At 41.8% G+C, this 13,731-nt stretch overlaps 1 protein-coding gene across 4 annotated transcripts in view; it reads right to left on the bottom strand.

The window, feature by feature from the left end:
- The window catches only part of dusp8a (dual specificity phosphatase 8a), a 41,938-nt gene extending 28,944 nt beyond the window's left edge, over nt 1-12,994 (bottom strand). Inside the window, exons 1-2 of one of the 4 annotated variants that reach the window (XM_020642108.3) lie at nt 12,775-12,994; nt 6,043-6,448 (exon numbers count right to left, since the gene is read on the bottom strand). In XM_020642108.3, the coding sequence (XP_020497764.1) occupies nt 6,043-6,279 (237 nt within the window). In that variant the 5' untranslated portion in view covers nt 6,280-6,448; nt 12,775-12,994. Of the gene's footprint in view, nt 1-6,042; nt 6,449-8,909; nt 9,067-10,636; nt 10,661-12,488; nt 12,643-12,774 lie in introns of those variants that run through there. The other 3 variants (XM_020642101.3, XM_020642127.3, XM_020642117.3) reach the window with 3 other exon arrangements.
- Nucleotides 12,995-13,731: the final 737 nt, after the last annotated feature.

The raw sequence follows: 13,731 nt of genomic DNA, 5'->3' as shown, positions 1-13,731 counted from the left end.
GAGTATGTGTGTTTGTGCGTAAATTGGCATGTGATACAACATCAGCACAAACAGTCTAAAAATGGCCCCACATTCCTGAATCCTCTCGGTGTGTCCTCTATGGGATGTCCCAAAGAAAAAAAAACAACGGGACTGCTCTAAGATTTGACCCCACCTAACTGTGTCTTTAGCTTAAACTTTAAGAAAAACACACAATTCAAAGTCTGTACGGAGCCCTAAAGTTGAGACTGGAGAAACAAAACACTGTGCATTTTAATGTCAAAACCTTTTTTCCCACTATTTGTTCACCAGATGCAAAATAAATCACCCCATATAAATGTTTTATTACTTTATTTATAGGCATATTTACAAACTTATTATGTAAATTTAGCTAATGGTAAGGCAATCCATAAACACATGACCTTACATACAGTACATTACTTACTAATAGAGGACCTGCTCTAACAGGCAGTGACCTCTGCGAACCGTGGATCTGTCAGTTTAAGAGTCCGCCACACAGGGTGTGACATATAGCACCCGTCACTGTAAAGATACCACCCTGGGGCTAGATGATGTCATTGATTGGCACTGGCAGCTGACACTTCCATGTGTGCTTTTGGAGGTGTAATATGTTTGCCACAGTGTTTCTGTTGTACTCCTATCCTTATGAGGACCAAAAACAAAAGTAGTCTAGAGTTACATGTTTACAAGTTTAAGTTTTGGCTTAAGAATTAGCATTATATTGATATTACCTACTTCTGCATATTACCAGAAGTGCAATGTTTAACCATTGTGTGTCTCTGACAAGAATGTGTAAATGTGGTGAGGTGGTAAAAGTCCCCGATGCCTCTGTGCATGTGTAGTGTGAGGTCATCACCCAACATTTCAGAGATGTGGTCACCTGATCTGCTCACAACCTCACACCCTTAATATCAGAGGACCTTAAAAACACATGTATAAAAACAAAAGGTCACTTAAGCTTTAGGATTCAAAATCAGATTCAAGTGAAAGTGAAGATATTTACTTATGAATATGACATTTCTCTGTACATCGCTCCCTTTTGATCCATGAAAAACACACAGCTGTTGTTTATAAAGCTCACGCCGATGTAGGTCCAGTTTCATGTCAACCACCTCGCTGTAATGAGAGCCATATTTCATATCTGCAAATCATCCATGAATCATTCCGTGCATCTTTCATTCATATCCATAAATTAGAAATACATTTGCATACAAACTCCTGCCTCACATTGCAGCAGGTTTTATCTGTAACTATAAACAGCGGGTAAGTGTGTGTCTATGTCAAACAGTAGGATCTTTAAAGCAAACAGTGATTCATGCCATGACCTCATCATGGCAAACACATGACATATCCTGCTCCGTAAAAAAAAAAAACACCACCGGCTACAGTGTCTTTGTTTTAACTTGGCAAAGGAAAAACTGTGAATGAAACATAAAAAAAAACCCTGACTCTACCCTCTGGGTAATCTGGGAAAGAATCCACACAGTGACTCATCAACTAAGTTCTCAACTCTGCTGCTACTGTCAGGACAGATGACACAGGAAACATTCATGTGTTGCCCTTCATTTTGTAATACTGCATTGTAGTTACTGGAAACTTCAGTTCACAGAACAAAAACTGGAAGGTGTTTCCCAAAGACATGGCAAACAGTGTCTTTGCTCTGCACCTCACACATACATTACTAAATAATTTTGCCTTTTTTCACAATCCCGGGACTTCCTGCCCTCAGGTCTTCAAAATTATCCGTGAATTACCCATCATGTATCATAATACACTTCTCAGGAGGAAAACACAGCATGTGGTGCGTCATGAGTGGAATTGATGGAGCTTCTTTATTGCTTAAATGCATTAACTGGTCACGTGCAGTCTCCCACTGTGCTACGCAGCAGGGCACTCTGCCAGTCCAACCAATTAAGATCACAGACGAGATCAAGGAGCCAGCACCAGGATCTCTCTGCTGCTACATGTCCATTACACAGTACCCAACAACAATAATGGAGCTACTGTTCATTGACAGGACTAATATGTAAGTATAGTACAACACTAGAAGATATATGTCAATGTAATCACAGATGCAGGACTTTAATGTCAACAACAGTGCAAGTAATTAACTGTATACAGAGAAACAGTACAACTGCATTCAAATAGAATTCTTTCAAACCATCAATGATCTTTGACAATCTGAGGATATTGTTTTCAATAAACATAATTTTTCACTAGATAGAATAAAAGAACAGAAACAACAAAAACAAGTTAGAACAGCCATTTTATCAAACCAACAGCAAAGACCTTAAAAAGTATTAATTTAAAATAAAAAAAATTGAGCAGTAAATCATCAATATCAACGTACCACATTTGCAAGGACACTGGTAAAAAAATAAAAGAATATAACGGGGGGGGGGGGGGGGGGGGTAACAATGGCAGAGGAAGTTGTCCTCTAATCTTGATGCTCCTTTATTCCCACACGTCATTCCCCACTTTCTCTCTCTCTCCAGTTTTTGACTCTGTCCTATCTCAATAAATGCATGAAAAGCCCAAAAATTATTATTTAAAAAAAAAACAAACAAGAAAACCAGATCCACTTAATGACATGGCAGTATGCTGATTTCTAAGATTTTTTAGTTCACATCAAGTTTATGGCTCATTTTGTGTCCTCTGTCACAAGAAACAACAAGACTACAACTAAACAACTAGACTTCCACAAACAGCTAGTATGATAGATGTCAGTATCGAGGCTGCTGAATTTCATTCAACAGAGGACTGCTCTCCATACAGGAGAGAGATGGCACTTCTCGGGCTGTGAAAACCTCTGGTCCATCTGTCAGGCCCGGCCGACCGGCTGTCCCGGCCCCGGCAGCGAGGATTAGCCGGGTTTAAGCCAAGAAACCAGCCGACTGCCCTCCAGCCAGTCAGAAAAGACACGAGGAAGCCCTGTTCCCCAATAAGCCTGTGCCATCTCTCTCCCAGCAGAGGTCCACCACCACCTAACCTACTGTATCCAGCTCCACCTGACCCACATTAAAAGAGAGGGCATAAATAAAGAGCATATGATGGAATGGGATGTGAAAGGGAGAAGAAAGAGGACACCATTTTGATTTCTGCTGTGTTGGTCATGGATGTTCATTCAGCCTGGTTAACTGAAGCGTTGGGCGCTATGAAAGAGGGTGAGTGCAGAGCCTTGGGGGATGTAGGCTATTAGTGCTCAATGGGATATGAGGCGGGAGACAGCCAGGGAGGAGGCGAGGCAAGGCAGCCCATCCATGAATACCCTCAGTGCTGCTCTCCCGCTTCCTGCATTCACTTCCCCAACAAAGAGCCACAATGGTGTCCTTTTCTGTCTTGGTTGGCCGAGGCAGCTCCTGGTGATGCTCAGAGCAATGTGGGGGGTAGAGAAAGTGTGTGTGTGTGTGTTTGTGTGCATGGGGATTGGGGACGTGGGGGTTAGTTGGGAGCTGGCTTTGACACCACACAGCTAGTCTGCACGTGCCCAGCCCGCGGCCTGCCAGTGGCCGCACAAAAGGGATGATGTCATGCTTAGCCAATAACAAAGGAGTCTGGGTCTGTCAGGCCCTCCTCCTCTCTCACACGGTTAGTTTCAGCTTTATCCAGCCTAGCATTAATCGCAAGCCTTATCCTCTTTACTGGGGGTGGGGAATGGATAGTCACAAACCTGCCATCGGGCGGAGGAAGAGGAGAGGAATAGGAATAAATGAAGAAGGAATGGATGCATGGTGGGAAGCTGCAGGCTTTGGTTGACAGAAGACAGCACCGTCAGGAGATAGAAAGTGAGAAGAATCAGGAGGAAACGTGGCTTAATGGGGGGGCCACAGTATGAGACCTGCCAACCTTAGGACCCCACACCGAGATAGATCCAATAGACCCAGCGTAAAACACACACAGGCAGGATGCACTGACTGAAATAATGAAACTCAAAGACTTTGGAAGAACCAAAATCAGACTTCACAGCTCTCAGCGCCAGTTTTTTCAACCTCCATCCTCTTTAGTTAAGTCTATTTATTCAGTGTGTAAATCTAGAAATGGCAATAGTAGCTCATGCATCAACAAAAATGAAACCATTATCGGAGCAGAACTGGATCTTTTGGTCATAATGAGTCATGAGACCCAGGACCCAGGTGTTATACAAGATCCTTGTCCAGTTAATAGCCGTTAATTTTGAGTGAGAAGAAAAGCGAAGTATGTGGGTTGACTGCCAGAAGCCTTTGCAATGAAGCTGAATTTAAACTAATTGTTGTAACAGAGAGTCAGTGAGAAAAAGCAGAAGCATAAAGACTCTAAGCCAACTTAGCAATTATACAGATGCTATTAGCTGAACTGAAGGTCATTTGACTTGAGAAAGTAAAATAAAAACACAGTTCTCCTTCATTTACCGCCTGACCATAAGGAAAGTGTCAGTCACCTACAAGATGTAACTGGAATGATCCAACAGGAGCCGCAAAGCAATAATCCTAAGCAATAATGTATAATTATCTCTAATTTGGTGTGCATAATTGAAGTTCTGTAGCTCTGCATTAAATGAAAGTATAGACTAAGTCTGTTCTCTCTAACTCAAAGTCTGACAGTAAATGGGGCATAAAATGTAAGCAGGTAATAAATTGTGTTATAACATGTAAGTTCAACAAACTGAAATGTGTTAGGAGTGACTTACATGCTCCTGGTAACAAGGAAGTAAAAGAATAAAAACAAAAACAACAGCACTTAATGTACTACCATTAAAGTGTGTCACACCTACAAAAAAAATCCAATCCTGTTACGTTTCATCGGCCTATGTGAAACAACGCTTTAGAGTCCTGGGTGTACCAATGGTTTAAAGTTAATTTAAAAATAGCATTCTGAGAAAGAGTGCAACCAGGAAAAAGAATTTCATGTGTCATCTCCACCGCTTTGTTAATATGTCTCTGTTAGGTGATGCATGCACAGGCTTCAGTACATGAGAGCACAAAACAACTCCCACACATAAAACACACATCCACCCCCCTCCTCTGCTTAGGTTTCCCCTCTCAGAGTTCCTACAGTTTCACACAGCGACTAAAAATACAGGAGTCAGCATGCCACTGGTGGACGGGCCATGGAAAAAAGGCTGTCATATTCGCAAGAGAAGTCATGGAAAAAGTGAGGATCCAATTTCAGGGATGCTGATAAGCAACAAACATACAGTATGTCCGCCTGCCCGCCAAAATTAGCACCCACTGATGTGCTGCAGGCTCGGACTATAGAACCGAGGGCGATCTAGATCCAGATCAGTTCATGGGCCAAGCTATTGGAAGTGCTCAGGGACAGCCATGTAGGTGTTTGAAGTAAGGGCCTGCTCAAGGACACTTCAGCAGGGTGAATGACTGTTGACTGGGAAACTTGAATATGAGACCTTGTTTTTGAGGAAAGTTTCAGCTCTAACTTGCATCACCTAGCTCCCTTCTGAGAAAGAATGTATCCCCACTTTCATTCACATACAGGCACTGTGGGTTAAAATTATTTCGGAGCAATCCTGTGTCCATTTAAAGAAGACCTCAACAGAATATCTTGTCAGATAAGTCCTTGTTGAATCCATGTTTTGCATTACTGGTCTGATTCTGCAGAAAAGTGGGGTAATGCTGACTTGTCCAACTGCACTGTAGTGTAAATGCACTATTTTAAGCCATGAACCTATTTGCACTAGGATTGTATTGGAATAGTGCATATCACAGGAAAATCTTGAAATGACTAAATATTATTTAGCACCCCATATACTTTCAAATTAAGCTATCAATTGATGCCGTTTCATAGTCAACAGACAAAGCAACATAATAAAAAACATCAAGCATGAAAGAAACTGCGAGAGGTAGATGAGCGTATCCCGCTGTAGATATAAGGCCTTAACTAGAAGCCACTTTGCTTATCTTAGCAGAAAACTAAAACAGAGTGTATATTTTTTTTTCTAACAATTTGAATGACTTCTAAAACCTTAAACAAAGTCTCTCTAATCACTTGAATCATCTCCCACCACTCAGAAGCATTAATCGTCACATCTGCTGAGCTCTCACTCACCTTCACTTTGCCATTGGGTTGCAGCAGCTCAGTGACCGACACTTTGTCCTGCTGCAGCCGCCTCTTCACTAGCTTGGAGCAGCAAACGTTGACTGCACCTTGCACGTGTGACCCGTTGTACTCAGAAAACGTCCTGCTGTCAATCACCAGCAAACGGCCCGTCCCTCTCTGAATCAGGCTCGCCAGGCGCTTGATGTCCATGGTGCTCCGCTTGGTTGGCCCTTTCTCACCTGCCATGATGTTGTAGAGTCGCAGTGGTCAAAGACGTGAGGTAGTAACGGATGGAGTGGTTAGGAAGAGGGGAAGCTGTGAGAGGTAAAGGTGAGGGAGTAGGTGGGGAGGAAGAGGAGGTGAGGTCAGTGGAGTAGGGCTGTCACTGGAGCAGGCACTGAGAGATTCATGGTGCCTGAAAAACAGACAAAGACAGAAAAAAAAATAATAATACAATTAAAATCAAATGATAATGCATTTTAATTGAAGTGATATTTGCAACTCCCTTTGCAAGTTTGAGACAAAAAATGATTAGACGTCCAGAGTAAGATCACTTCTTGGCCTCAAGTTTTAGTCAACTCAAGCAAAGGCGAAAAAAACAAAAACAGATAAAATATGATCATTTCATCCCTACTGCTGCCAAGCAACAATGACAGATCATTTCCAAATATTATCCAAACAACAGTCAGGTGCAGAGTGTATTTTTATGCATCTGTATCATCTTTTATTGGCTGCTTTGAGCACCTTTAAAGTTAAAAATAGTCACAATGGTACCCATGAATATAAAAAGTTATTTAAAGGCTTAAAAGCCAACTGGATGCTCCATCAGGATTGATCACTGTTGAGATCTGAAGCAATGTCACACATCCAAATAAAAGCCAAAGACTTAAGCTAGACATGCAACACAATATAAAATGTGCGTGTGTCTACGTTAAGTGTGTGTGAAGGTTGGTTGTTGTTGATGGAGGGTCTCTTGTGGGGTAGCTCATGAAACAGGAAACTGAGGGAGATAAATTAAGCCGGGGGAATTCAGAGAGCAGGTCTGGACACAGGCAAACAGCCTGTGTGACATCCTGTGTATGTGTGTGTGTGTGTGTGTGTGTGTGTGTGTGTGTGTGTGAGAGAATGTGTGCGTGTGTTTTACAGAGAGCCATCCATAAACTTGATGAACTGCCTCCTATCTATCACAACTAATCACTCCTCCATGCTCACGTTCAAAACCACAGAGTCTGTACATTTAATGTGAGAGACACACACACACACACACACACACACACACACACACACACACACACACACACACACACACACACACACACACACACACACACACACACACACATACATGTATCCAATCATTTATCAGGGCTGAAAGATCAATAACTGGCCATGTGAGTGGGAGAAAAGGTGTGCTAGGCTTTATCTGACTGTTACATAAAGCCACAGATCCATTTTTTAAAGAACTCACAGTATTATTAAAACCCTGTTTGGATTGAGGACCAGTTCTCTGGTCATCCAGGTGTCATGCGACAAGTGAGAAGGTCAGAATTTGAATGCAGTCGTGTTGTTTTATTCATCTGCAGGCACGCGGTGTCATGAAAAATAGATGGACCTCCTCTCATTTACCCCAAACACTAAATGGAGGTATACAAGCTTGGTTGAAAAGGGACAGTATAGGACGGACAGACATAACAGAGATGCAAAAACAGATAACAAAGTGAGAAATTCTAACAACAGAAACACACATCATTCTAGCAACACATATACCAACTGTAAAAGACAAAAAGGAGAAAAGTTAATTGAAAAAAAACCCAACATAGGTTATCAATTAATATAGGCTACCAGGAACTGTAGCAGGTTAATTAAAACCCGAGTGAGAAAGTGGGCAAGAAAACAGAGACTGAGAGAGGAGTCATGGAGTTCAACCGTCTTCTTACTTGTGTCCCAAGGGATGACCAGGTGGCTTTGTTCTGTAACTTTTCACCTGTGCTCCCTAACACCAGCGGTGCTGATGGAGACGGAGGAACGAGGAGTGAGGGGTGAGGAGTGAGGGGTGAGGAGTGAGGAGGGGAGAGTTTATAAAGGTTGTTATTTAGTAAGGATTGTAACAGCCTAGCAACTCATCCAGCTCAAGGTAAGGGAGTAGAAAATGATGGGGAAAGGGGCCTGGAGGACATAGACTGCTTGAAAAGAAGGAAGAGGCTAGGAAAGTGAAATTGCTAACTTGCAGATATTAGCACTAAACAAAGACTTGGATGCTGAGTATAACATATCCTGTAAAATTTGACTAACGAATACATAACAGTAAAAGTCATGCATCTTTTTTTATACAAATCTGCCATCTTGCCTACAGGCTGCAGGCCAAGCCTGAACATAGATGTATACATACTGCTGCTGCCTGGCAACCTTCCTGATGCAAGAGCAGCAGCGCAGGAACATCGAGCATCCTCTTCATATAGACAGCAACTGTCTGTACTGTAAACACAACCTGCTGCTGTATCAGTAGGTGTGCAGACACAAGGGACAAATCATGGTCAAATGAAATGTATAATTTATACTAAAGATAGTATACACAGAACTGTGCACAAACGTAATGCAGCTTTCATTAAGAAAGCAACACTGTCAAATACATTGTATCCAGTTGATTAGATCTGTCTTTATCATCCTAATGATAGAAAGAGAATTGCTGCGAAAAGGACAGCATTATTAAGTAGCATGCAGCAACGCAACAACATATATGTTAACTGGCATCGTGACATTTCCCCTTTCAGCTATTCTGCTGAAATACTGAATAGCATAGCTGCAGTACTGCTGCCCCTTCCCACAAACGGCTCCCCGCCACATTATGACCTGCCCCATCACCTGCTGTAACATACCTTATTTGGTGCCGAGCCCTTTAGGCGAGCAGCTATCAACACAGCTTCCAGGAGTGTGAATATTACTTTCTCTTTCCCTGTTTCCTTGCTGCTGAGCACAACATCTGACGCTAATGTCTAATGGCGACCGCTCTCCCACCCGCCCAGCTACTCTCACTTTTTTACTCTGAATCCCTCCGTCGTCCTCTATCACTCTCTTTCTTGCTTGTGCAGTGAACGAGGATGGGGAGGGGAGGAGTGTGCAGGTTTACATGTGTGGCGTTAGTGAGAGGGAGACACTGGGTGCTCTGCATCTTGGTACAAGACATTCATCCTACGGCAACATCACTCACAGTGGATCTTGTTTGTGTGGACAAGAGGAGGGATGAGGAGAGAGGATAATAGGAGAAGTTCCTCCAAAAAAGGAAACCAAATATGGAAGAGATACCGTAAAAGATGATAAGTAATACAGAGAGGTATCTCAAACCTCAGCATTTTTACTCTGCATCACAACCACAACCCTAACCCTTTTAATGCAAAACTATCTTTCTTCCTCCATCTTGCATCCAGCCGGGAACAATAGGGAGCATAAACAAACACACTCCTTAGACTAAAATAGGCGGCAGCCAGGAGCTCGCTGTGAGGCTGAGGCTGAGGCTGCACAGAGCAAAACAAGCTGAGAGGAGAGAAAGCGAGGAGACAGAGGCAGTGTGTACAGGCCCAGAGCAGATTCTGTTGTTGCCATAGAAACAGCTCGGTTGGGGTGAGAAGGGGGCACAGGGAGGGTGATGGTGATGGGATGCTACTCTTGATGACGCTGGATCAGGATACAAGTGTTGAGAGAGCTTAAACTGACAGCGCTACATTGCATAAACTTCATAGATTCATTACATTACATTACATTAAAAGAAGCCTTTATTAGGCTTCTTTTAAATAACAATTGTTTTTTTTTTCCAGTCGTATGGTCTGAACCACTCAACTCTATCTGCAGCTTATTCAGCAGGACTTTGTTTATATCTGTCCTCAGTTGGTAGAACTTCACTCCATCCCCATTTCTACAAACATAGTCAAAGCATGTTGGCGAACAAGGTTGAGCACCTCCTAAATTTTCACCTTCACTTCTGGCTGAAGGTAGTAGAACCAGATCAACTGGTCCATTATGAAAGATCTTCTTTTAAATTGTTGGGGAATTTGAATAACTTAAATAACCTGCAGTGCCTCTGAAGTGATCAAACTCTAAGTTGTGTGCATCATTACAATCACAAGCATTTGCAAAGAGCTTAAACATGAAATATATATATATCAATATATGCTATATTGATATATATCAATATAAACATGGAGCCACAGACAAATTCAAAACCACCTGCCAAAACTTTTCTAAACCTTTAAAAAATAATAAGAGCAGCAGTCAAAACTCCCTCATCCTAGCTCCTCAAAATCTGCCTTCTGCAACCTTCTAAAGATTTTTAGCCAGAAAAAAAATGTTTTTGTTGACCAATAGCTCTTCTCAACTGACCTGATATGAACATAATGTTTAATAAATACAGTTTAAGAAACATGTATGTTAAAAAACAGCTTTTTCTAAAATTACTGAGAAAAGAGGAAATCCCAGAGTTTCACTTCAACTCTTAAAGTAGAAAGTAGAATACAGTCCCACTACCGGTAATTATCAACAGACTTTACTGTCACTCTCTTTACAGCTGATAACAAAATTATTTCTATAGGTCAGTAAGACAAAGAATTACCTTTGTCTTCATACAGTACAGTGAATAATCCATTGCAGAAATATTAATGCCAAAGCATGAGCTAAGCATGATTGCTCAACTCTAAAACGTCAAATCAGACATCAGGGAGAGAGACAAACCCAAAGAGAGCAACTGGAGGGCGACCAGTGCTGATGTAATACCATCCAGGTCATTCATTTACTCCCTGAATAACATCACCTGTGGCCAGAGCCCTGACTACACTGATAAAAAGCTGTTCTTAACTTCAGACAAAGACAGACATGCCTTGTTTGTTTAGACCACAAACAATGACATCATCAGTTGTCTCTTGGCCTTTACTCTGAGCCACAGGCACTATCATGCACTAAAAGTTTGCATGCATGTGTGTTTACATGCTGTCTCTTAGGATTGTTTGTGTGGTAGATGCCATCACAACAATGGCCTCAGGCCAAAACAATCAACGCCAGGCTAAAGCAGAAACCAAATTCATAGTAAAGAATTTTTAACCCGAGTAATAGATCCTTCAAAATGTTGATGGGTTAATGATTACTAAACAACCAATCTGATATCAAACCTATTTTTGGACTGTTTTTGTAACTCTAGCTGTTGCTACAAAAAAGTAGACCTTATCTCTCTAAAATTAAGAAAACTTTTACCATTTATTTAGTTAAATTATTTCTTAGCTAACAGACTTTCTATGCTCTAAAGTCAGAGTAGGAATATCTGTCTCAATTTCTATTTAATATTTCCGATTGTTCTGCCATGTTATAAATGTCCTGTTTGGTCAGACTTACAGTGTATTCAGTTTATGATCACATAAGACACGCAGCTAATCCACATGCATGGTAGGAGTTAAAGGGTGTTTCGCATTTTTCTAAGGGATAATCAAATGTAAAAATTTGTTACACATTCATTTTCTGTCGCTAAACTAAAAGTTTGTTTCAGCTTTACAGCAGAGTCTTCACTTATTCTGAAAACTAGGAGGCTTACATGTCATGTTACTGATTCTACTGTACAATAATAACCAAACTGAACTAATCTTAAAACCATCAAAAAAATACTTTATATGGATGCTTGTAACATGAGGTTGATAAGCAACATCTGAATATAAATAGAAAGCTAAATGTGTTAATCACAAACATGGTTAGTAGAGAGAAAAGCCTGGGCTTTTCACAGAAATGGCAAACATTGAAACGATTCAACATGAGTGGTGCTGCTACAGAGAACTTGCATTTGAAAAATCTGTATCTGGTTATTGGCTCTGGTGCAGCAGAAGCATCACCATACTGTAAACAACATAACCAGGTATAAAGCCTTCTGATGCCCTTAGATCAATACCCTCCCTGTTGGCTGCTGCAAATTGCGGGGTCGAATAACAAAGTGGGGCTACCCCGGACTCTACCACAACAATAATCATGACATGGATACTGTGGCAAAGAATAACAATGATACCAGAAATAAAATACACCATGTAGCCTATAAATAGAATTTGAATAACAATGAAGAAATTTTTTATCGAGAAATTAGAAAAAGATAAAGACATGGGGCGCACAAGGAAATAAATAGGACACTGTGTCGTATTTGATAACGTTAATAACACTGATGGAGGGTGTGCTGTCGGACCGCACTATAATAAACCGACCTACATTTAAAATAAGACGAAAACCCAATGCATACGGCGGCTAATGCCTTTAAATAGGTACCATCATTAGCATGAATAAATGAAACGGTAACAGCTTATTGTTTGAGTGCAAAACCTGCCCCGTGTTGTTGTGACGCGTGGATATGTCCGCATGCGAAAATGAACCACTGATCGCGCAGGTTAAGATGATCAAAAGCTGCAGCCCGCAAAATAATGAGAGATTTTACCCACCTTGAACAGACGAAAGTGAAATATCAGACAGCTGTCGAGATAACACAATCGATAACTTCAATAGACGGGTTTAATTTCCATTATAAGACTGATGCGCACATAGAGGAGGGGGTGAGCGCGCGCTTACAGACTCGCCGCAGCAGGGGGGGGGGGGCACGAGCGCAGATCGCAAGGAACCGCTGCTGACTTAAGCTAGCTCTGTGGGTAGCAACAGTGCATGGTAGCAACGCACTTGTTAACATAATTTCGTTTAATACACACACACACACACACACTTAACACTCACCTCTCGTTCCGTCCTGTCTCTCACTCAGCTGGGTGTCCTCCATGTGTGTGTGTGTGTGTGTGTGTGTGTGTGTTGGGGGGGGGGGCAGCGGCCGTGTCTTCATGGGGCTGGCCGGTGTTTACCTGTCTGTGTGTCGGGGGACAGGACAGCTGACAGAGGATGACAGCGCCAGGAACAAACGAGACATGAAAGCGCGGTGATAGGCTGTAAACCCGCTCCTTCAGTCGTTCATCTGGCTGGGATACGTGGTTGTGTCGTGAGGGGGGAGGGGGGGGGGGGATAGATTAACTTTGCTAGGCTAGGTTTAGTCTAAAACAGGTAGTGTGTAAGTGTGTTTGGGAGGGAGGGGGGTTAGTTACAGAAGGTGCACTTCAGCACTGTCTTGAACGAAAGCGATGAGGTCATGGTTCAGCAGGGAGAATAGAAAAAAAAAATTGCTAGGTTGACGTCACCTTCAGCCAATCAGCGCAGGCGGCTCAGGGGTTGAGTGACGTCGGCGGTCTGATCCGTGGATTAAAGGGACAGTCCGGCTATTTAAAGGAGCCGCGTTTATGAATGGCGCAGTGACAGATTTTCCATAGCCACTAACCAGATGCATGTAATAAAATGTGGTTACAAAAAGGGAAGAAACAGGGAAAAAGAAAAAGAGCTAAGAAAAGGGTTAAAGAAATATATAGTTAAGCAAATAAATTGTGATATTGCACTTAATCTAGGCCTATGCTTTTTAAACAACAGATAATCACAATGTTGCTCTATAAATAACCCTATTAGTTTTTCTTAAACGACAAAAATGCTATTTAATCCAAATGGGTACAGAGTTTTGTCGAACAAACATGCATAGCCATTCGTCACATTATAAAGCTTTTTTCTTTAAATGGATGGACAGTTGCATTCAAATTTAGGAAGAATCGAGGCCATCTCTCCTGTGCTGATAAAAGATAAAGCCGTTGACTTAGC

This window comes from Labrus bergylta, chromosome 7 (assembly GCF_963930695.1).
Source record: "Labrus bergylta chromosome 7, fLabBer1.1, whole genome shotgun sequence".
Taxonomy (NCBI): Eukaryota; Metazoa; Chordata; class Actinopteri; order Labriformes; family Labridae; genus Labrus; species Labrus bergylta.
This window is presented reverse-complemented; position numbering and strand designations above follow the sequence as displayed.